This window comes from Nelumbo nucifera, chromosome 1, assembly GCF_055504915.1.
Source record: "Nelumbo nucifera cultivar China Antique chromosome 1, China Antique-T2T, whole genome shotgun sequence".
NCBI lineage: Eukaryota > Viridiplantae > Streptophyta > Magnoliopsida > Proteales > Nelumbonaceae > Nelumbo > Nelumbo nucifera.
The window spans coordinates 212,075,166-212,097,786 of NC_142649.1; the positions used below are offsets into that span (position 1 = coordinate 212,075,166).

General features: G+C 37.0%; 1 protein-coding gene across 5 annotated transcripts; it reads left to right on the forward strand.

Moving 5' to 3' along the window:
* On the forward strand, positions 1-21,545 carry LOC104604800 (Tetratricopeptide repeat (TPR)-like superfamily protein). 5 transcript variants are annotated; one of them, XM_010269344.3, is made up of 26 exons: positions 1-359; positions 714-847; positions 938-999; positions 1,268-1,360; positions 2,145-2,217; positions 2,313-2,639; positions 5,146-5,213; positions 5,344-5,475; positions 6,205-6,246; positions 6,404-6,928; positions 7,067-7,224; positions 8,942-9,473; positions 9,568-9,630; positions 9,726-9,827; positions 10,231-10,548; positions 11,235-11,327; positions 11,440-11,541; positions 11,640-11,744; positions 11,871-12,004; positions 14,941-15,124; positions 15,362-15,493; positions 15,903-16,015; positions 17,021-17,111; positions 17,975-20,325; positions 20,507-20,577; positions 21,230-21,545. In XM_010269344.3, exons 2-24 carry the CDS (start codon positions 787-789, stop codon positions 20,141-20,143), a joined length of 5,679 nt encoding a protein of 1,892 aa, XP_010267646.1. In that variant the 5' UTR covers positions 1-359; positions 714-786; the 3' UTR covers positions 20,144-20,325; positions 20,507-20,577; positions 21,230-21,545. The 5 variants fall into 5 exon arrangements, with proteins under 5 accessions (XP_010267646.1, XP_010267644.1, XP_010267645.1 ...); XM_010269342.3 differs by having other exon boundaries at positions 21,296-21,545; XM_010269343.3 differs by having other exon boundaries at positions 21,307-21,545.
* The last annotated feature ends 1,076 nt before the right edge of the window (positions 21,546-22,621 follow it).

A 22,621-nucleotide genomic window follows, 5' to 3' on the forward strand; every position in this document is an offset into this window, starting at 1 on the left:
GTTAAATCTCCGCCCTTCCTTCCTTATCATACCAACTCTCTATCTCTGTCTCTCTTTCGCTCGCACTCTCTCTCTCTCTCTTTCCGAATGAGAGCTTTGAAATAAGCTTTTCAATGGCGAATCCCTCTTCATCATCCAATCTCTGATCCTCTCGGAGGTCTTATTAGAACTTTAGGTTTATTTTACCCACTCATTTGTTATATATATATAGAGAGAGAGAGAGGGAGGTATACAACTGGTGTTACTCCTGCTGCTTCTGCTGCTGCTGCTGCGTTTTTCAGAGCTCAAGTGCCGATTGGAAACTCTTGTTGCTTCTTCAATCCTTAACCTGTAAAATATTCGCCTTGCTCGGATTCTTGGTAATTCCTTCTGAAGTTACAAACCTCTCGAAGAAGTATTAGCTTCTTCTTCTTCTTCTTCTTCAAAAAAAAAAAAAAAAAGAAGAAGAAGAAGCAATTGCTGCTTTTTTCTTGAAAAGATATTAATTAGATTAATTTGCAACCGAGTATTTTTCTGGGTTTTCTATCTCAGTTCTTTATGAGACACATGTACACTTTGTTGAGTTCAGGATGAGATATCCCTGCTCGCTTCGTTGGGTCTTCCCAGAACCCTTGTTTTTCTTTCCAGTTCATAATATAATCTTATTCTTATTATGCCAACTCAATATTTAACAGGAATAGAAATATTAATCAGTCTTTCTCTGTGCCAAGCAGCTTCTGAGCTTCACCTCCCGAACTCCGAGTTTCAGCTAATTAAACAGGTTCGATACTAATAATTATATCTAAAATGGCACCTAGGAGCAGTCGGGGCAAGCCCAAAGGAGAGAAGAAGAAGAAAGAGGAGAAGGGTAAGAACTCATTTATCAATGAAAATTTGATCACAACTTACGGACACAAGGAGATGTTCTTCATTTCTCGCTCTTTACGTGACATTGCAGTCCTCCCGGTTGCTGTGGACATCGCCGTGAATCTCCCCGATGAATCTCGTATTATTCTAAAGGTCAGTTTCTGTCACCGTTCTACCGTCCGAAAATTTTCATCATCGTTTCGCAACATTGAATGCTAGTTTGAGCATTAATAACAGAAGAGAGTTTAGCAGTCTGCACTCTGCGCAGTGGTCTCACTGATTTTGCTTCCGACTGGTTCACCGTTGACGTACATTTATAATCATAGCATATCTAGCTTGCGAGCAAGCGTTTTTCATTGACTTATCGGAGATTCTCTTTATTTTTCCCTTTATCTGCTAAAAATTTGGAAACGATGAGCAGGGAATATCGACGGACAGGATAATAGATGTTCGTCGGCTTTTGTCTGTCAACGCAATTACTTGCAGCGTTACCAACTTTTCGTTATCTCACGAGGTAAGGCGATATTTTCTTTGCAGTGAAGCATCTATAAATGGAAAATGAGAAGAGCCTTCCGTCCGTTTATAGAATTAATGTTTTCTATGCAAAACTTGAAAAGGCATATTTGTTTTTTCATTTATCTTGATAATCCGAGTGAGGGCCGAGGGGATATAATTAATTATCCTTAATTTAATAATATTAATATAATAAGAAATGTGGTAGAATTAGCAAAAGGCAGCCTTGGATTATGAAAACTAGAACGTAACTGTGTGGCGGTTGCCATAACTCATAAGCGTTAGGTTAGAACATAGAAATTAGAGCTGTAATGCACCAAGTGTTTCGTTTGCAAATCGCAAGTTCGCAACCCATCCATCAAAAAAAGCAAAGATGGGGAAACTACTTGCACTTTGCAGCAAAGAAAAAGAAAACACGGCGTTACTCGTTAGTAAAGGGAAAAAGAGCACTCGAGTCACGTGAGAAGACAGAGTGTAATTTTGGTAGGTCAGATTGGAATCTACTCACCACCATATCCGATGTTCCCCGACTCCATCGGTCCATTGTATTTGTATAGTACTATGGTATTGGTATGGTCATATATCCCGTCTGACAGCATCATACTGTGGCTGTGTCCCATAGGGGTAATTTGGTCTTTTAATAAGTTAATATTACCAGGTAGGAAGTAGGATTAGGATTATATTATATTATTATCGAAGTGGTGGCACTGTTTTAACTTTTTAACACAAAAACTTTCACTCCAAAAGATGTTGAGTGTAATGTGAGTTTGTCTGTTGCATTGCAGATCCGGGGCCTGCGATTGAAGGACACGGTTGACGTATCTGCTTTGAAGCCCTGTGTTCTAACCTTAGTAGAAGGTAAGTTGGGTTTGGGAAACCTAACTCGGGGAAAGTACTGAAAAATATAAGCTCTTTCTTTTCATTCTCTCACGTCGATGATCGATCTGGAACAGACGAGTACGATGAGGATAGCGCGGTGGCGCATGTTAGACGACTGCTGGATATCGTGGCTTGCACAACCTGCTTCGGTCCTTCGGCGGGAAAAGATGCAACGGCAGTGCCTGCGACCGCGAACAAGGATTGCAAGTGCGCTGCAGGCGGTACGCAGGATAAGAACAGCAAGCAACCTGGCAAATCTCAGGCCAACGTCAAGCACACCTCTTCATCGTCGTCCAAAGATGGAACGATCGAGGGCGAAGGGGAGATGAGCAGCGCGTGCCCTAAACTCGGGAGCTTCTATGAGTTTTTCTCGCTCTCGCATCTCACGCCTCCTATTCAGTGTACGTAAATCTTTCTTCTTCTTCCTTTCATTTTTTGGGGGTAGAACCGTTGAGGGGTGATTGTTGCCTAGGGTTTTGCTTTTGTGCTAATGTGCATGAAAACTCGACTCGAGTGTGCTGGGTTGAAGAACCTGGATTTCTGGCTGGTCACCATCTAATCCGCTCCCCTCCTTGGCAAGGTGAAATTACCTATGCCGGTGGACATCACGATTCACGGTCTTCGATGTATGTGCGTGGCCCCACGTTTTAGCTCAAGGCTACACCCTCTTTGGCGCATTTTAGAAATTAGAAAATGATTAGATGTTTTTGTAAATTACAATGACCCCCATACTGTGTGTCAGACAATCACCCTCTTTGAACTTTTTATTAGCGATAAAGATCTCTTTGAACTGTCACTTTGTGGAAATACTCCCCTAGTCGGTTTTCGAACCCTCGTTATCAGGTTTCGTTTCTCTAATTCGAAAAGGAAGAGCGGCAGAGGACGGAATGCGTTAAATCACTAAAATATTCATCTTAATTTTTCCTTATTTTATTTTCTTTGCCCTTATCAATTAAACTAAACCACGATTGATTTCTAAATGAAACCCGTTAAAATAACAAAAATCATTTTAATGACAAAAAAAAACAAGTTTCTTTAAATTTTTGTTTTATTTTACTAAAACAAATGCCTTTTAAAAAATTTTCATTCTTTTTTCAATAAATCAAAAAAAAAAAACAAAACCTTAAATTTATTTATATAAAAACTCTGCCATCTGAATAATTGAATCAATCTATAAATACTAAGAAGAATTCAATATTATATTTAGAAAACTAATGAAAATAAATAAAGAAGAGTAGTTTGAAGATTTTTTTTGATCAGTGAGTAGTTTGAAGATTTGAAAAATTGTAAACTTGAATAAAAATATTTTTCAGAGTAAATTGACATAATTTAAGGGAGGGGGTATTTGTAACAAAATAAAATTTAGAAGGTCTTTGTTGCAGACAAAAGTCAATGGATAATATCACCAACCCAGGATTATTATTATTTTTTAATTGCAAATGAAATTTAAGGGTAATTATAACTAAGGTTGGGGGGACTTATAAATTTATCAAAGGGTAAATTGCTAAAACCTACCTTAAGTTTCTAGATGTTGTTAAAACCTCTCCTAAATTTGTTGACATGGTTGCAAACAAAATACCCATGCACTTATTTTGACAAGTATATGTGTTTTTCAATTTTTATCTTCATATGAATCATTTCTCCAAACCCTTTCAATTTCTTATTTGAAATTGATTTATTTTTTAAATTTGCCTTTCATATCAATCACTCAAGGCTCAAAGTATCGACACAAGCCAGCCTATATCGGTATTTTTTTTAGGTTTTATTTATTTTTTTGTAACCAGTTCAGAGGGGTCGATTTAAGGACTACCCTCTGAACCAGTGTTTGACCCAATACAACCCCTGGAGGGGCATATCGGGAAGCCATCAGCATGATATGTATCGGCCAATACGTATCAATACTTTGAACCTTACAATCACTCAAAGGTAAAAAACTACAACTTTAAAATTTCTATTTTTTGTGTTGTTCATAAATTGTATTAATTTTCTATATAAATTAGCGGCAATAGTAATTGCATGGATATTTTTGTGACTCTTGTTAGAGGATTCTAATAGAGGGGCTCTACTTTAGGAGGTGATTACAATTACATTGTGTTTGGTTTGAAGGAAAAGGTAAAGGAAAGGTAGGGAAACCTTTACAAACCTTATATGGTTTCCTTACCTTTTCCTTAAAACCAAACATAACCTTTGGGAAAATTCCTGATTAGTACCCTATACTTTGGGCCTAGTGTCACTTTGTTTCCAAACTTTAAAATACGACAATTGAATACCCAAACTTTCAAAACGTGCCAATCCAATACCCATTGTTAACCGGTCATTAAGTGGCATTTGAAAAGACACAAATACCCTTCGAGTGTCATCCAATTCCCTTTATCAACCATCAAAGCATAACATTCCCAAATCCTCGCCTCTTCTGTTTAAGAGAATTAGACGAGACTCCAACTTTCTTAAATAGAAGAGGTAAGGATTTGAGACTGTTCATTTCTTATCAATGTTTGAATGATTGATAAAGAAAATTAGATGATATTTGAAGGACATTTGTGTCTTTTCAAATGCCACTTAACAGCTGATTAACAAATTGATTAATGGTAGGAACTGTCACGTTTTGAAAATTTCGACACTGAATTGTTGCATTTCAAAATTTAGGGACCAAAATGGCAATAGGCCGAAAGTATAGGGTATTAATCAAAAGTTTCCCTTAAAATTACCAAACTTCAGGAAATTAAAAAATTAAAGGGAGGTTCAGCAATTTACCCTTTTATATGGTTCGACTATTATATGGATCCGAAAAACAACCAATTAACTGGAATCATAGATTTGGTAGCGAATCAGGTGTTATGTTCCTGCGAGTACCATACTTCAAGGAACACTGAATTCAAAATTGATGAATTGTAAGTAATGCTGCAGTTATACGGAGGACCACGAAACGACGAACGGAAGAGATTTTACCAGACAACCATCTATTCTCACTCGAAGTAAGATTTTCAAACTGACCCCTTCTTTTGCGGTCTATCAGTATACATGTTTTGGTTGATGTTTATTTGTGATGCTAGTCTGGTACCAGCTAATTCACGGGTCCTAATAAGCTGCTTTGTTGATTTGCAGATAAAGCTCTGTAATGGAAAGCTGGCTTTTGTTGAAGTTTGCAGCAAAGGATTTTATAGTGTCGGAAAGCAGCGGCTTCTGAGCCACAACCTTGTTGATCTGTTACGACAGCTTAGCAGAGCCTTCGACAATGTTAGTATTGCCTCCCTGTGTGTGTGTATCACACGCATCCCTCTGGCTATGCTGTACTATGAGAACATGTTTCTAACTACTGATTTTTGGAAACATATATCGATTAATGTGTTTCTTCCCTCAATAAACTTTACTTTATTAGCAAAGTAACCTCACTTCTTACAAAAAAAAAAAAAAAAGAAGAAAAAAAAAGAGTGATCCTGTAAGTACAAATATCTGACAGGAGGTCGATCTGTTAGCCCATAAGACACTAAGACAGACGGCCTGAATTAGTGAATCCAATATGACAGCTTCCAGTATCCAATGGTGTTGGAGAAAAATTGATTTGACATATAGTGTTACTTATTGATTCCAATGCCATGCAGTATCGGGAATCAGTGGAGCAGTTTACCTATCATGGACATGGTGATGGACACAGCAGCATTGCGCAAACTGAATTCATAGGGTTGGGTTCCTAATAATAACAAATATTACAAGAAAAACACAATATAAATAAATAAACAAACTAGCTCATGCTGATATCCTTTGTACTTTTTGTTATCCTTATTAACTTAAGATTTAAATAAGATGTTAATCTAGATTTCTTTTTCTTGGTTTCATTTCTTAGAGTCTGAGATGTTTTCTGGGTCCATTCTCAACTTTACTCTCTAAATGAGTCATGCATTTTCTTTTAAATTGATTGAGCATCTGATTGAAATTTGCACGTGAACTTGATTCCCTATATTTCAGGCCTATGATGATCTCATGAAAGCATTCTCAGAGCGTAACAAGGTATATAAGCCATCCTGATAGTGTTCCACTCTGCCTATGGTATCAGACATTTCCAAATGTTTGCCATTTTTTCTTTTCATAAAATGCCTTCTGTTCTACATTTTAGTTTTATTGCTCTAATTGTTCTTGCTTCTATTGACTAACTCCTCTTCTGCAGTTTGGTAATCTCCCTTATGGGTTCCGTGCAAACACGTGGCTTGTTCCTCCTATTGCAGCACAATCACCATCAGCTTTCCCTCCTCTCCCAGTGGAGGATGAAACATGGGGAGGAAATGGAGGTGGTTTAGGAAGAGATGGGAAATATAATTTAATACCTTGGGCCAGTGAGCTTTCATTTCTCGCATCTATGCCTTGCAAGACAGTAGAGGAAAGACAGAGCAGAGATAGGAAAGCTTTCCTTCTACATGGCCTATTTGTAGATGTAGCAATTTTCAATGCCATTTCAGCAATACGGAATGTTATGAGAAAGTTGGATTCAACGCCATCTGTTGGAAAAGGCAAAATCCTTCACATTGAGAGAGTGGGGGACTTGAGCATTACCATAATGAAAGATACTTCCAATGCTAGTATTAAGGTAGATACCAAGATTGATGGGAATCAAACAACAGGAATGGATGCACAGCATTTGGTAGAAAGAAACCTACTGAAAGGGATTACTGCAGATGAAAATACAGCAGCCCATGTAAGAACTTCTCAAATCAAATTTATGACTAATCTATGGTGATGTTTTCTCCAACATTAGATTGTTTTACCTTTAGTTATTAATTTGAGATCTGCTTCAGTTGAAACAGTGACAGAAAATTTGTACCCTTAAGTGCAGGATATTGTCACTCTAGGTGTTGTCAATATAAGATATTGTGGATATATTGCTATTGTGAAAGTGGACCAGAGAAACAGCAGTGAAGTGGATCCTCCATCTCGATGCATGGACACCATTGATCAGCCTGAAGGAGGTGCCAATGCTCTCAATGTTAACAGGTTCTCATCAACACCTTCAACATCTCAAATGAATATGATAAAATAGTCATGTTTTGAAAGATATGCCAATTTTGTATATAGCACATACATTGTCTTCAATCTTAATCAACCTAATTTCTAGGGATGCAAACGGATTGGAATCAGGGTATTCTCTGAATCCAATCCGATACTATTAAGAGCAGATCCGATTGGATCTTACAAACATGGATTTGAATTCGAATCTGATGAGGAAGTCGGATATTCAGATCTGATCCGATCCGATTTAAATAAAGAAAAACAAAAAAATACAAGTATCTTCTCAACTATTTTCATCATATATATACATATTTTTTATAAAAAAATAAATAATATATCAAATTTACAAAAATGAAATATAAATAATATATTTATAAATAAATAACATATATATATATATATTTATGTATATATAAGGCCAGATCTTCTCAGATTGGATGGGGGGGATCTGAATCCAAAATGGGGATGCCTAAATCCGACAAAATAGGATCGGACTTCAGATCAGATCGGATCATGATCCGGTCCATTTGCACCCCCACTAATTTCAACTATCTGGGGGTTATCTACATTTCAAAACAAAATGGTAAATTAGTCATGTTTTAGAAAAGGGCCATTACCCAATAATGGTCCTTCGTCCTTGCTATCTAGGGTAGATTGGATATGGACCTAATCTTTGTTTTTTTTCTCTTTTTTCTGCATAAAGTGGCTGCTCTCAGATCTAACCTGCGTTTTCACTCTTGCCCTGAGATTTTAGTATTTTACAATTGCACCAAGCAATGACTCCTAACTATGTTCCAGAAATTGGCACCAATTTGTATACAGAACAAACATTGCCTTCATCTGCCTTCTTTCAACTATCTGGGGTTCTCTACATGAAGCAACATAAAGTATTCAATGCCATCTGTTTATATATACAAACTCAAACATAACCATTAGTTAGCATATGCATACATGTATATAATTTATTGTCAAAAGAAACAAAACACCCTAACTTGTTATTACAATCTAAAAATTTCTTGATTTACAATACAGACAGTAAGATGCAAAACACTAGTGAAAGGAGTCAACTGGGGAGAATTGCAAGGCTATACTTTTACTAGTATAAATGATCATAGCCATCCAATTTATTATTGTTTTCTTGGCAAATATTATGACATTCATCCTGGAATATAGTCAACAGAGATGACAGTTAGATTCAGATGTTTGATTGTGCTATTACCTTGAAGCTCTTCAATTTGGCCCATCAAATGGTGGGTTTAATCCATTCCATGGTTTGAAATTTGCATGTGTAAGACCAAAAAATTTCAGAAAAGGATTTCTGACTTATGTAAAAGGACCAATACCCAATGACAGTCCTGATTGTCCAGGTGTTGGGATAGTAGACTGGACATGGACCTAACCTTTGGCATTCTTTTGCAGAAGGTTAAGCATCCCATATATGTCCTACATAAATTTATAATTTTTTTCAGTACGTATACGAGGTGTAAACATATTCATGGATTTCCATAATTTCATTTTGAGTTTCTATATGTTCTTTAGATACTGATTCTGACACACTTTTTAACAAGAAAACACATATTGTGTGATTCTATCCTTTAGTAAATATGTTTAGATTGGGATGTGCATGCCCAGATGCTAGTGCTTGGTTCCTGTTCTTCAGCACTTCCATTCACAATTCTTATAATAAAATTGTTGATTACAGTTTGAGGTTGCTTCTTCACAAAAGACTAGCCTCAGAACACAATAAAACAATTTCACGTTCACAAGATGTGGAGCGTGAAGAGCTTAATGCTGCTCGGGCTTTTGTTGTGAGAGTGTTGGGAGAAAGCCTTGCTAAGATTCAAGAAGAAGAAATAGAACAAGATATCTTTGTGAGGTGGGAACTAGGAGCGTGCTGGATACAACATTTACAAGATCAAAAGAATGCAGAAAAAGATAAGAAAATATCTAATGAAAAGTCTAAGAGTGAGAAAAAGATTGAGGGACTTGGGAAGCCTCTTAAGCTTCTTAAGAACAACATAAAGAAATCAAATGAGAGCAATCAAAAGGTACAATATGAAAATGGCAAATCTCCTGCAGAGCGTATTGATGGGGAAGCTGAAAATGCTAAATCAAAATCTGCGGAATCAGAAGCTGAAATCAAAGCCAATGAGAATGAACTTGAACTAAAAAGGTTGTTGTCTGATTCTGCATTTACACGGTTAAAAGAATCAGAAACGGGACTTCATTGCAAGGTAATGTCATCCTAGAGATTGTTAAAAGATATACAACAGAGTTGTTTTTGTTAATGTTTTGACTGACATTCAATTATTAATTTATTATTAACAGTCGCTGAAGGAGCTAATTGAAATGTCTCAGAAATATTATAATGAAATTGCTCTTCCTAAGCTTGTAAGTACTGACTTCATTATGAATGGACGTTTTTTATCATCCACTAGATGTGGTTACTCAGATTTTGATTAATAGTCGTGTTTCAAACATTACAGGTTGCAGACTTTGGCTCATTGGAACTTTCCCCAGTTGACGGCCGGACTCTAACAGACTTCATGCATACAAGAGGCCTCAGGATGTGCTCTCTTGGACGTGTTGTTAGTATATTATACCAAATTTCTCTCTCTCTCTCTCTCTCTCTCTTTCTCTCTCTCTCTCTGTATGTGTGTGTGTGTGGATGAGGGTGCGGAAAGAACATGCCTGTTTGTATGTTTAGGGTCAGTACTATCTTTCTTTTTTTTTTTCTCAATACTCACAAATTCTAAGCTTCTTTCATCTTAATAATGTTTATTTATACCTACATGTAGATATGCAATCTTTTTATCCCTTTTGTTTGCCACTTCTCATTATCCCTTCTCTTTTTCTTTTTCCTTCTCTCTTTCTTTTTAGATCAAAATAATCATGTCTCTGCCTTTCAATATCTAAAATTATGGACAATTACAAGTTTACTACTTTTGGATGCATTAAGAAATTTTTTTTTTTTTACTTTTTTCTAACCAGGTTAAGCTTTCAGAAAGGCTATCACATGTACAATCACTCTGTATTCACGAGATGATAGTAAGAGCTTTCAAGCATATTCTGCAAGCTGTGATTGCAGCTGTCACTAAAATTGAAGATATGGCTGTTTCAATAGCTGCTGCATTGAACCTGATGCTTGGGGTTCCTGAAACTGAAGAGTCCAATCATTCTTGCAATGTGCATGCTCTTGTGTGGAGATGGATTGAGGTCTTTTTGATGAGGAGATATGAATGGGAACTAAGTAGCTTAAACTACCAGGATGTGAGAAAATTTGCAATTCTGCGTGGGTTGTGCCATAAGGTAATTAATGCTAACCTTTCAATTTCAAAATATGCAATCTGTTTTGTACAATTGTGGTTGGTTTGGAAACACTAACCATATTTTCATTCAATGTCCAATTGTAATAAATTAGATAATCAGAACGATTATGACATATTTCTAGTGGAACTTACATAAAATTTAAGACAACTACAGTCAAAAGAGGGAAATGGAAAAGATGTGTCCTTGACTATTCTGTCTAAATGGTAGATGCCCATTGCAATTGGAACCTTCCATTCAATGGTAAGCACCCAAGAGGATTCCTGTATACAAACTGTGATCAATTGATGAGGATGGGATCCAACAGTGACATTCTTTTGGCTTATCTCCTCTCATTTAATTTAATAGCATAATTGCTATGACTGTCCAACTTGATTTTTCTTGGACCTAGAAGAGTTATCTGGACCAACCATATTATGACTCGTATCATTTGGATATGAGCCTTGATTTTCACAGACAACAGATTGTGCATTCCAATTTGAATAATCTAGATGTAACTTTCCATATATCATATTATCACTAAAGAGAAGAATGGAACATAAGCCCATGGTAAGAATATAAATTTTACATGGTAACAATATAGTTTGTCACTTACAAAACCCAAATGGAAGATAAGATAACGAGTTGCTGGCATATTTAGAAATCTTCCTGCTTTTGCATTTTCTTAGGTTGGTATTGAGCTGGCTCCAAGGGATTTTGATATGGATTCTCAACACCCTTTTCGGAAAGTGGACATTATTAGTCTGGTACCAGTGCACAAGGTGATGAGCTACATAATTCCTCTTCCTTGAATAATGAAACAGATATTTTGTCGTCTTGAAATGAATAGGCAAACATTCTTTACTTAAATACATCTTCTGTGTTTCTTTGCAGCAAGCTGCTTGCTCATCTGCAGATGGAAGACAACTCTTGGAATCGTCAAAGACAGCTTTAGACAAGGGAAAGCTTGAAGATGCAGTCAGCTATGGGACGAAGGTATTGGGCTTCCAGGATGTTGAAAGAGTTATTTCTGTTACAGCCAAAGTACTATTATTGTATTAGTATCTTACTTATTGTACATGTGCTATGCACAGGCTCTCGCAAAGCTGGTAGCAGTTTGTGGTCCCTACCATCGGATGACAGCAGGAGCCTATAGCCTTCTGGCTGTAGTTCTCTATCACACAGGAGACTTCAGTCAGGTCTAGCCTCTAACTATTTCTGCTTTATCACTACCTCAAATTTTATGTAATTGTATTCATGTGCATTGATGGATAAATATATGTCTCTGTTATAAGCTGATTTAATTTGAAATCTCTCAATGATAGGCCACAATTTATCAACAAAAGGCATTAGATATCAATGAGAGAGAGCTAGGACTTGATCATCCAGATACAATGAAGAGTTACGGGGATCTTGCAGTTTTCTATTACAGGCTTCAACACACAGAACTGGCTCTCAAGTACATTCTGGTCTTTACACTATTTAGTACAAAGTTTTGGGCTTACTTGTGTTCATCATATATTTATCTGTCAGATTGCTGACAAATGTGTTGGTTTGTTTGTTGTTCAAATGCATTATTAATAACCTGATTTTTTATGCTAAAACTCAAAACCTTTCCTACTCCTAGTTTCTTTCTTCAATAATTTATCTTTTTTGCTTCCTTGAGTTTTTTTACTTCAAGTCAGTCTAATTAGCAAGACCAGGATTTTTAATACTTTTTTTTCCGATGAATAATGAAGAATTTTATTAAGATAAAGTTTAAAATATAAAAGTACACTGACAAGTGGTTACAAAAACAGAGTTCTCCCAGAAGGCGCGAGTTGCTACCTTACATACAAAATAAAATTACAATTGAGCCCAGAATAAGTGATCTCTGTTAACCCCATGCTAGCTAGTAGGTCAGCCAGCCCATTTTCCGACCTCCTCATCTCTCCCCTAAAAGACCAAGCTACTGTCTCCGGTTTTTTCAGCCACCTGGTTACCACTTTAGAGTCACCTTCAATAATCAACCTCCTACTCTTTAGCAATTTGTGCTCCCTGTAGAGCCGCTTTCACCTATGCACTAACCGCATCCCCCACTCCAATTGGGCCAGAGAATAGGGAGACAATCTGTCCCTCTTCATTCCTGAATACACCCCCAAACAAATGAAGTCTAGGGTTTTGAGTAACAAGGCAACTTGATCAAGTTCGGAGTCTCTCAGATCTCTTCTAAAGCCCAAATTCCAACTGAAGCCAAAGGATTGGGAGAATGAAACAAAACCTTGAATGAGTTCACTTTTAAAAAGGGAAATGAAATACAAAGAAGGGTAAAGGTCCTTAAGGGTGGAATTACCGATCGGGTGTCTTCCCAAAATATGATCCTATCACCAGTACATACATCATACCTTATGAGGCTGAGAAATTGAGGAAGAATACCATGAATATCCTTCCACGGAGAGTTTAGAGTAGCCTGCCACGACACTCCAACGTCCCAACCATTTCCTGCAAAGCCATGAATACTCCCCACAACCTTGTGACAAAGCCTTTCTCTCTCTAACGACCATCTCCACAGCCATTTACTCAGTAAAGCTTCATTCTTCTTCCCTATATTTCCTAACCCCAAACCCCCTTGCTCCTTCTACAAACTAGATCCCATCTCACCAGGTCATCTTTCCTACCTTTGCTAGGCTCCCACAAAAAATCCCTCATGATCTTCTCTAGTTTCAGTACCTCCCTTTGTGACATCTTGAAAACTGAGAGGAAGAGAACTGGAAGGTTTGCTAGAGCAGACTTAACCAGAGTTATACAACCCCCTAGAGACACATAATTTCTTTTCCAAGATGACGTCTTCTTGGCACATCTTTCAAGTATTGGGCTCCAAAAGCTTCCTTCCCATGGGTTGGCTCCTAAAGGCATACGTAGATATTTCAAAGGCCATCCTTCTGTTGGACAACCTAAAGCTTCTGCAATCCCAACCATCTCCTCCTCTCCCAGGTTAAATCCCACTACACAACTCTTTTCAAACTTGATTTTTAACTGAGAGACAAATTCAAACAGTTTGATCACCTGCTTCAGATTACTTACCTTCTGCAGATCAACATTCTCACAAAGGATAATTGTATCATCAACAAACTACAAATGTGTAACAACTGTGCTCTCTCTCCCAATCTTCCAGCCTTTAAAAAGTTCCAAACTATCAGCTCTTGTGATAAGTTTACTGAACACCTCTGCTACCAAGGTAAATAGGAAAGGAGAAAGAGGATCCCCTTGCCTCAAACCTTTGGTTGCTGGGAAAAAGTCTCTAACCACTCCATTGACTAGGATTGAGTAATGACATGTCTTCAGGCACCCTTTTATCCAGCCACACCATCTCTCTCCAAACCCAAAATTTTTCAAAGTGTCCAGGAGGAAGGACCAATCAACCATAACATAAGCTTTCTCCAAGTCCAATTTACACACAAAACCTTTCTTTTCCCTTTTTTCTTTTAAATCCTCCACACATTCATTGGATATCAAAACTTGATCTTTGATCTGTCTACCCTTAATGAATGCCCCTTGGGAGTGGCTTATCAAACCAGGAAAGACTTGCTTTATCTTAAAGATAACACTTTAGTCAATACTGTGGACAACACTTTCCCTTTTTTTAAACTTTTTTTCCCTAACAAGGACTTTTAAATTAGTTCCAAATTTGTCTGTGTTAGACACTGTCATATTTACATCATTACATGTGAAACACATACTGTCACTTTTAGTTAGGAAAATTTGTCATGTATCTTTTTCTTCCTTCACTACTTATACACCACCTTTTGTTCTCATCAGGGAAGCCTGCCTCTTCTTGAACATGTTTAGGTGTATATTTGGCTAATTTTCAAGGCCATACATGATATCCTTGATTTTCTTCTATTTTTATTGCTATTTTCTTGTTTGCTTTTAAACATTTCAACCACATTTAAGTTGATTTGTACTAATAGGTTATATCAACTGGATGATCATAAACATCCAATCTGTTTATCTTTTCTTGGACAATTTCTTGTTCTGGAGCCTAGGACATAGGTGCTATTCTAATTGGATAATCTGGCATCTGAACCAGTTAATGTTTTATTGTATTTTGACCATGTGGAATTGCCATCTCATCTTTATTTGATACCAATTGATATTTGTCTTTTACCCTTAAAATTTTCAATTTTTGAGTAGCCAGGAGGCCCAGGACTTCTCCCTGGTTTTTTCCATAGGATATAAACCTGAAAGCTTCCAATTTATAATTTCTGAAGGCTGAGATTAGCTTTTCATTGCCACACTATTCATGCTTTATCAATACATATTTCATGAGATATCTACACGATTTTTAACTTCTATACAACCTGCTTAGGAATTTTCTCTTATCATATTTCTTATTTATTTATTTATATTGATCAGGTATGTAAAGCGTGCACTCTATCTTCTACATCTCACTTGTGGCCCATCTCATCCAAACACTGCTGCTACATACATCAATGTGGCTATGATGGAGGAAGGCCTAGGAAATGTTCATGTTGCTCTCAGATACCTCCATAAAGCTCTGAAGTGTAACCAGAGGCTACTAGGTCCAGACCATATTCAGGTCCCTTTCCAGCCATTTTTCTCATTATTGTATGCTCTTGTTGTGATTTAGTGGGGAATGGAAATTTTTCTTGTAATTACGATCTTGTCATGACCCTAATAAATTTTAATTAATTGACCATCTTTTGCAATAATCTAGATTTGTTTTAGTTGTTCCACATAATGCCTGATTACTTTCAGGAGGAAATTTGAATTTACACCTTAGAGGCTAAGCTACATCTGTTTCAATCTTCTACAGACTGCGGCAAGCTACCATGCTATAGCTATTGCTCTCTCACTGATGGAAGCATACCCTTTAAGTGTTCAGCATGAGCAGACAACCTTGCAAATTCTCAAAGCAAAGCTTGGTCCAGATGATCTTCGTACACAGGTTTCTTCAATACTCGATTCACTGAGTGAAGGCAGAAATATTTCTCATTCTTTTTCAATTTTTTGGGGTCTTAGAGGAGTTCTTTTCAACCTAGCTGCCAAGCCTGTCATTTGTTATATAAGTTATCTTCCCAAATGTCCAATTGGAAGCCAGATGGTGGATAACCATGACATGAACCATGAGGATCTGATTATAATTTGCATTCCATAACATGAAACTTATTTAATTAGTTATGCAAACAATATTTTGACCTGTCCAAAATAATGCAATGGACTGTGTGGTTAATATCATTTATTTCTCTAAAAAATAAATGGTTTGAATCAGCGCTCAATTTCAACTGTAGTGCAAGTTATAAAACAAGTTTAGCTTTTGATGCCCATAAACATTGTCTTGTTGATAAACACTACAGGATGCTGCTGCTTGGCTAGAGTATTTTGAGTCTAAGGCTTTTGAACAGCAAGAAGCTGCTCGAAATGGGACCCGGAAGCCTGATGCATCCATTGCTAGCAAAGGCCACCTGAGGTATTATTTACAAACGTTTTCAGTTCAATAGTAACATTTATGTGGTTGATTATTCTGAAAATACCAACAGGACTAAGGTTTTCTCTGTCATTTCCTAATACGCCACCTTTTTTATTCATCTAAAGCTGCAACCCATCCTTGAGGCCAAAAATATTGCCTCTCTAAAATGATGGACCCTAACAATCTCTGATAGCTCCACCCACATCAGATTATCCTTGGCTACCAAAGCACAACCATCAACATTTAATCTCAGAAATCCATGCTGTGACAAATCCAATATCCTTTCTGTTGATTTTGCAACCTGTCCTCCCTTTCAATAATAATGTCACTTCATTTTTATTTTTTAGAAAAGCTAAAATACAAAGCCCTGCACAATAAGACACTGGGCAAGGTGCATATAATCTTTGTACATCCCCAAAAAAAAAACCATTTCAGTCAAGTAGATACAAAAAGATCACTGATATAAAGAAAAGAGCTGTATGGTATATTCTTCAAAAGTCTATGTGATGCCACCCAAGAGTATGTTCTACCCCAAATAACTTTCATTACTTAATCTACTGTATTGTACTTGTCTTCAATAATAAGTACTTGCATCCAGATTGGATGGTGAAATAAAGAGTGCTTGCTGTCCAGATTGAAGATCCACACGTTTAAAGTGGATCTTCAAGACTAAAAAAATTTAGTGGTTCTAGTCCCCTTTGTAATATGGGGCAAATGACAAATTCTGGATGATACTAACCACCTTTATAGTGGTAAGTGTTTGAAATTTTCTGTATGACTTTGAAAAAGCAGAAAAGAGATCAGATGGCTAGGCCATCAATTTGGAGATGTGGCCTAAGATATATATATATATATATATATATATATATATATATATTCCTGTAACATAAAGCTGGTATTCTGATGTTTGTAGTGCCAGTAGCTATCTTATGCTTCTTCACATAGTCCATAAATTTGAATTCCTAATGGCTAATGGTTTCAAGTTGTTTACTCAAAACTTGACAGTGTGTCGGATTTACTTGACTACATTAATCCTAATCAAGATGCAAAAGGAAGAGAAGCAGAGGCAGTGAAGAGGAAAAGTCTGGGTACAAAGGTATGATGAACTTTCTTCATGGTCTATTCGAGACATTCTCGGTGCACCATCTAAGATGAATGTGTTAAATAGCCAACTAGTTTCTTAATTAACAAGGTAACTTCAGTAGGATCATGCCATTGCTTTGATCTTTGGACCTGGAGCATCCAAGTGGTGTAAACGTAATATATTGTTGGCCAGAATAAGTAAATTTTGTTGCTACATAGCAACGAGTTGTGTAGATGGGATTATGTATCATAATCTCTATTCATAGGTACTAAAGTACTAGAGATGAGAAATTAACCCTTCTTGCTCTCACTTAGACAAATGAAAAATCTAAAGAAAAATAAAAGGAACAAAAACAAAAAGACAATCATACAAATACAAAATTTCTATGTAATGTCATAGGTTCTAATTTCTAATATGCAATGATCTCCCTTTTTTTTTTGCTAGATGAACTGATATCTAGTTGATCAGTAGGCTTTTCAAGTTTTTTTTTTTTTTTTTTTTTTTTTTTTTTTTTTTTTCATATAAGTGATTCTAAAGGAGTCTTCCTTGATTCTTCCCTATATGAACCCAAGCTCTATGTATAGGTTTTATCTTTTGATTTATCTGAATTTTTTATTTTCATATTCTTTTGATTTCTTGAGGGAAATACTGAACTTCTTGCATTCTAAGTTCAGCTTGAGTATGTTCACCCCACTGATGTTTTGAGTCACCATATTTCCTGAGAATAAAATGGCTTTACGAGTGTTAGTTGACTGCTAAAAGTCACTGTTTTTCTTTGTCCAATATTATTTCAGGCTTCAATATCTCTTGCATTTCCAAACCTTCCTATTTCTGTAATTCAGGCCTAAAATGACCATTGAACTTTTTCTTTGCAGGTAAAGGAAATATCTACCCAGAATTTCAACTTAGCAAGTACTGAAGGATCAGTGAAAGATTCATCCACAGCTGCTTTGGAAGAAGAGAATGAAGAGAAACAAATTCCTGAACCTAAAAATAATGAAGAGAATGACCATGAACCTGTTAGTCAAATTGAACCCAAACAGATGGTGGTGAAGGAAGTTATAGAGGAGAAGCCAGTGACTGTCAATGAATTCTCAACAGAAGCAAATGCAGAGGGAGATGATGGATGGCAACCAGTCCAAAGGCCCCGATCATCTGGGTCGTCTGGGCAGCGGTTAAGACAAAGAAGGCCAAATATTGCAAGGGTCTACAGTTATCAGAAAAAGGATTTGGTTACTGAAGCAGATCAATCTAGATTAAGAAATGTGCATCAGAACAGTAGGTATTACTTGATAAAGAAACGAACTGGTGGAAGCTACATGGATCATCACACTGCAAAGAATACCTCATCGGGCACTAGGTTTAGCAGAAAAATAATTAAAGCTGTGACATACAGGATCAAGTCAATGCCATCTTCTAGCATAGCTGAAGTAAAAGATACTTACAAGAGTGGAGGAGATGAGATATCCAGTACTGTGCTTCAACCCAAGCCTTCTTCTGCACCAAATGAAGCTACACCAGCTTTACAGAACAACACAATAATTAGTCTTGGTAAATCTCCTTCTTACAAGGAAGTAGCACTGGCCCCACCAGGCACTATAGTTAAGATGAAGGTCCGGAATTCCCAAAGTGATATCCCCAGTAATGCTGCAATGAATATTAAGAAGAATGAAGAGGAAAATGAAGCAATGGAAAGTGATATATCTGTGAAATTAGAGATTGAAAATACCACGGAGGAAAAGACTGAGAATTACATTTTAGATTCCCCTTCTCACTTGAAAGATGAAACTGAAGTTATTGAAACCCCACCAGAGAATGAAACTGTAGAATGTTCTGAGACAGTATCTCCAGATATAGAAGTGGCTGCACCTGGTGGAAATGAGGTTCATGATGTCCTGCAGGGAAGCATAGAAGCTGATAGTAATGGAATTCCTGACAATGCTCCCAAAGAAGAGCACTGTGAAAAGGCTATATCTAGCAGTGCAGAGCCTGAGAATAAGTACGGCCTAGTACAAGGAGGAGAGGATATAAAGCAGAAAACTTTGACCTTGAATTCAGTTGATGCACGAGACATTCCCAACAAGAAGTTATCTGCGTCAGCAGCTCCGTTCAACCCATCTCCTGCCATTATACGTGGCCCACCAGTGACCATGAACATTAGTCTCCCTATTGGTGCTGGTGTTGTTCCAGCTGTTGCCCCTTGGCCAGTAAACATGGCTCTTCATCCAGGGTCTGCTCCTGTCCTGCCAACAATGACTCCTATTTGCTCCTCTCCTCACCACACTGTCCATGCATACCCATCTCCCCCTAGAACCCCAAACATGGTACACCCTTTACCATTCATGTACCCACCTTATACTCAACCCCAAGCAGTACCCAGCACCTACCCTGTAACTAGCAACCCGTTTCATCCCAATCATATTGCATGGCAATGCAATATGAACCCAAATGCATCAGAGTTTGTTCCAGGAACAGTATGGCCTGCTGGCTGCCATCCTGTGGATTTTTCTGTCTTGCCACCTGTTGTTGAACCAATTCCTGATCCTGTGTTGGCGCAAAAAATGAAAAGCAATAGTATTGAAGGCTCAAGTTCAGCTTCAACACTTCTGGTAGAGTTGAATGATGGGGGGGAATCCAAGAAAGATGTAGGTAATCTAGCACGAGAAGTTTTGGATGGTGGGACTGGAGTAACTGAAATTGCATTGGAAAAGAAGCAAGAAAATGGCGACTTAAAATGCTCTGGAATAGAATCATCTGGGGATGAACTAATCTACAACATTAGTCCACGAGAGAACTCTGTAGGGGTTGGCGAGAAGAATGTGTCTAGACATACTCGGAAGATGGATAGTGAGGGGAGCTTCAGCATTTTGATAAGGGGGAGAAGAAACCGAAAACAAACTTTAAGAATGCCAATAAGTTTGCTCAATAGGCCGTATGGATCACAATCATTCAAAGTCATTTACAACAGAGTAGTCAGAGGGAGTGAAGTTCCAAAATCTACTAACATTTCTTCAAGTGAAGATAGTACTGCAAGTGTTTCATAAGAGGGTTATTTTATTTTTCCTTTTTATAGAATTGTAGGAGGAAGGTTGAGAATATTAGAAGATGAATTTCTTAACTTATACCCAGTCCAAGATAGGCTGGAAAATAAGGTGCTTCCGGCTTTAATGGTCATGTGTTACATTCCCGTTTTGCTGATACAACAAATCATGCCAAAAGAATGCAGGTTAGTTCCTGTCATTGTTGTAGTCCATGCATTTTGAGTTATTGACACCAGGGTTTCTTGTTTTATGGTGATCGTCATATAATGTTGACATGAGCAACCACATGGTTAGAACAACTTAGAGTACTATATTCATATATCCTTCTTCAAGCTTTATACTGACACACAAAAGCTGATGATGCAGACCTTCATTGAAGCAATCTGCTCACATCTGCAGTCATTTTGAGGAAATAATGGAAGTCATGTCTAAATCAGGTATTATTCTATAACTAATTTTAGATTGTCATCAAATTAATGCAGCCTTGGTTAAAGAGTTGTTAAGGAAAAAACTCAAACATCAGAATCAGGATTATGATTGGAACCTCTTTGAATATGAAGACATTTAGACTGTGTTTGGTTGCAGTGATAATTTATTTGCACTGGTACAAATGCATGGGAGTGCAAAAGTAAAAAAATGCAAATTCTTGTTTAATTTTGTTTTGGGTTTTACTTTATTCTACTTCATGTCTTAATTTACTTCATTTGTACTGCAATTAAACAAAATAAGCTAAAATTTGAAACAAAAATAGGTCAGAATTTACACACAAATCATTTGCACTGCCATGATTTTGCATCAGTGCAAATTTATTTGCATTGCAACCAAACACAGCCTTAAGGACAAAGATTTGGAGTTTTAACTAAAAACTGTTTGGTTTCACAGACATTCTCCCTGTTTCTGGATTTTAAATTTCGCTCACTATGTAAGATCAACCTGTCCAGAATTTCCACTTCTCATTCTTCCATTTTAGTGCAGTTGGCTTGTAATTGAGCAAACATTGAGTGGATCATATTATAGGTAGTTCTGTAGGCAAGTGTCATCATATAGCTTAAAGAATCATTCTCCTATATGTACTTTTATGTATTGCAGGAAAATGCCTTCATCCTTTGTATTATATGAAGCCTAAAATCATCACGGTCTGACTAGTGTTTTCAGTTGATGTGCAGGTTCAGAGAGGTAAATTATTTCTCAATTTTGGTAGGGTGTCTTAAGGTAACATCTTTTTGGTTCCCATAGGACAACGGATTTTGTCGCCAGTTTGGTTAAATTTTATCTGAAACACGTATTGGATTTATTAACAGGATGTTGTCTTTGTCATCCTAATAGAGACCAAAGCTAATTCCATATTGTTTATTAACTGCAACATTGTTGCCAAAACAAATAATGCCAGTTTCATTTATATTCATTTATATGCTTACTGAATAATTGTTTCACATGTTAATATTTTAGTCGGGCTTCTATCTTAAATTCACGTTTAGGAATTTGTTCTGTCTCTGCAGTAAAAAATCACCTCGAGGCCACAAACTCATGGGCCCGGTCCTGCATATATAATGAAATATTCTTACTGAAGTATATTACAGAGATAAAATGAAATTAAATGTAACTTTTCACATTGTTTTTGAAGTCGATTTTCTATTGCATTGGATGGACTGTATCATCTAAAATGGAACTGGAAACTGGAATGTTAGTAGAGGGTAAAAATAAAAAAAATAAAAATCAACTAATGTGGTATTTCGTGACATTCCAGTGGAACATTTCTGGTGTTCCCAAAATAGGAGGAAAAATCTTTGTTTTGCTCATGTGAATATATTACCAACGGTGCCTTGTTTAAAAACTATTTATTTAAAAAAAAAAAAACTGTTTGCTCATAGAAAAAAAGAACAAATTTGATAGAGAAAATGGTGAAGTTGGGTGTTGAGATAAAATCCTTTTCCCATTGATGGCCTTGGTCATAGAGAAGGTTGCTGCCTCCATGACATTACATGAAAAGGCCCCATTCTCTCGAACCATTTACCTACATCTTTCGGAGAATGGGGTATATATATTCATTTTGAGGTTCAGTTCGGAAAAAAATGTTAAATACAAATTGGGGACTGATCCACGAAAAAAAAACAGATGTCTATACGTCTTTTAATTGATGCAAATTGGGGACTTACAGATTGGAATTCTCACCCGCAATTCTAATTCCTACAACTTCAATTCCCTCTATCTAAATGCATCTTGTGGTTTTTCGTGAATCTTAGTCCGTCCTTGAAAAAGGACTATGTAGCTTCAGTAGGGGTGCAACTCCGACAGCTTGGGTCAAACGAGGCCCAACTTTAAGACTCAAACCTTGGGCTGTGGCCGGGCCTGGTCCCAACCCAAGGTTAACCCAACAAAATTCAGGCTGAGCTCAAGCTTAAATCCAGCACGAGAAGGTTGGTCGAGTTTGAAAGCATTTTTAAACATTTTTTTTTGCAGAACAATCTTTTACTGGGCTTT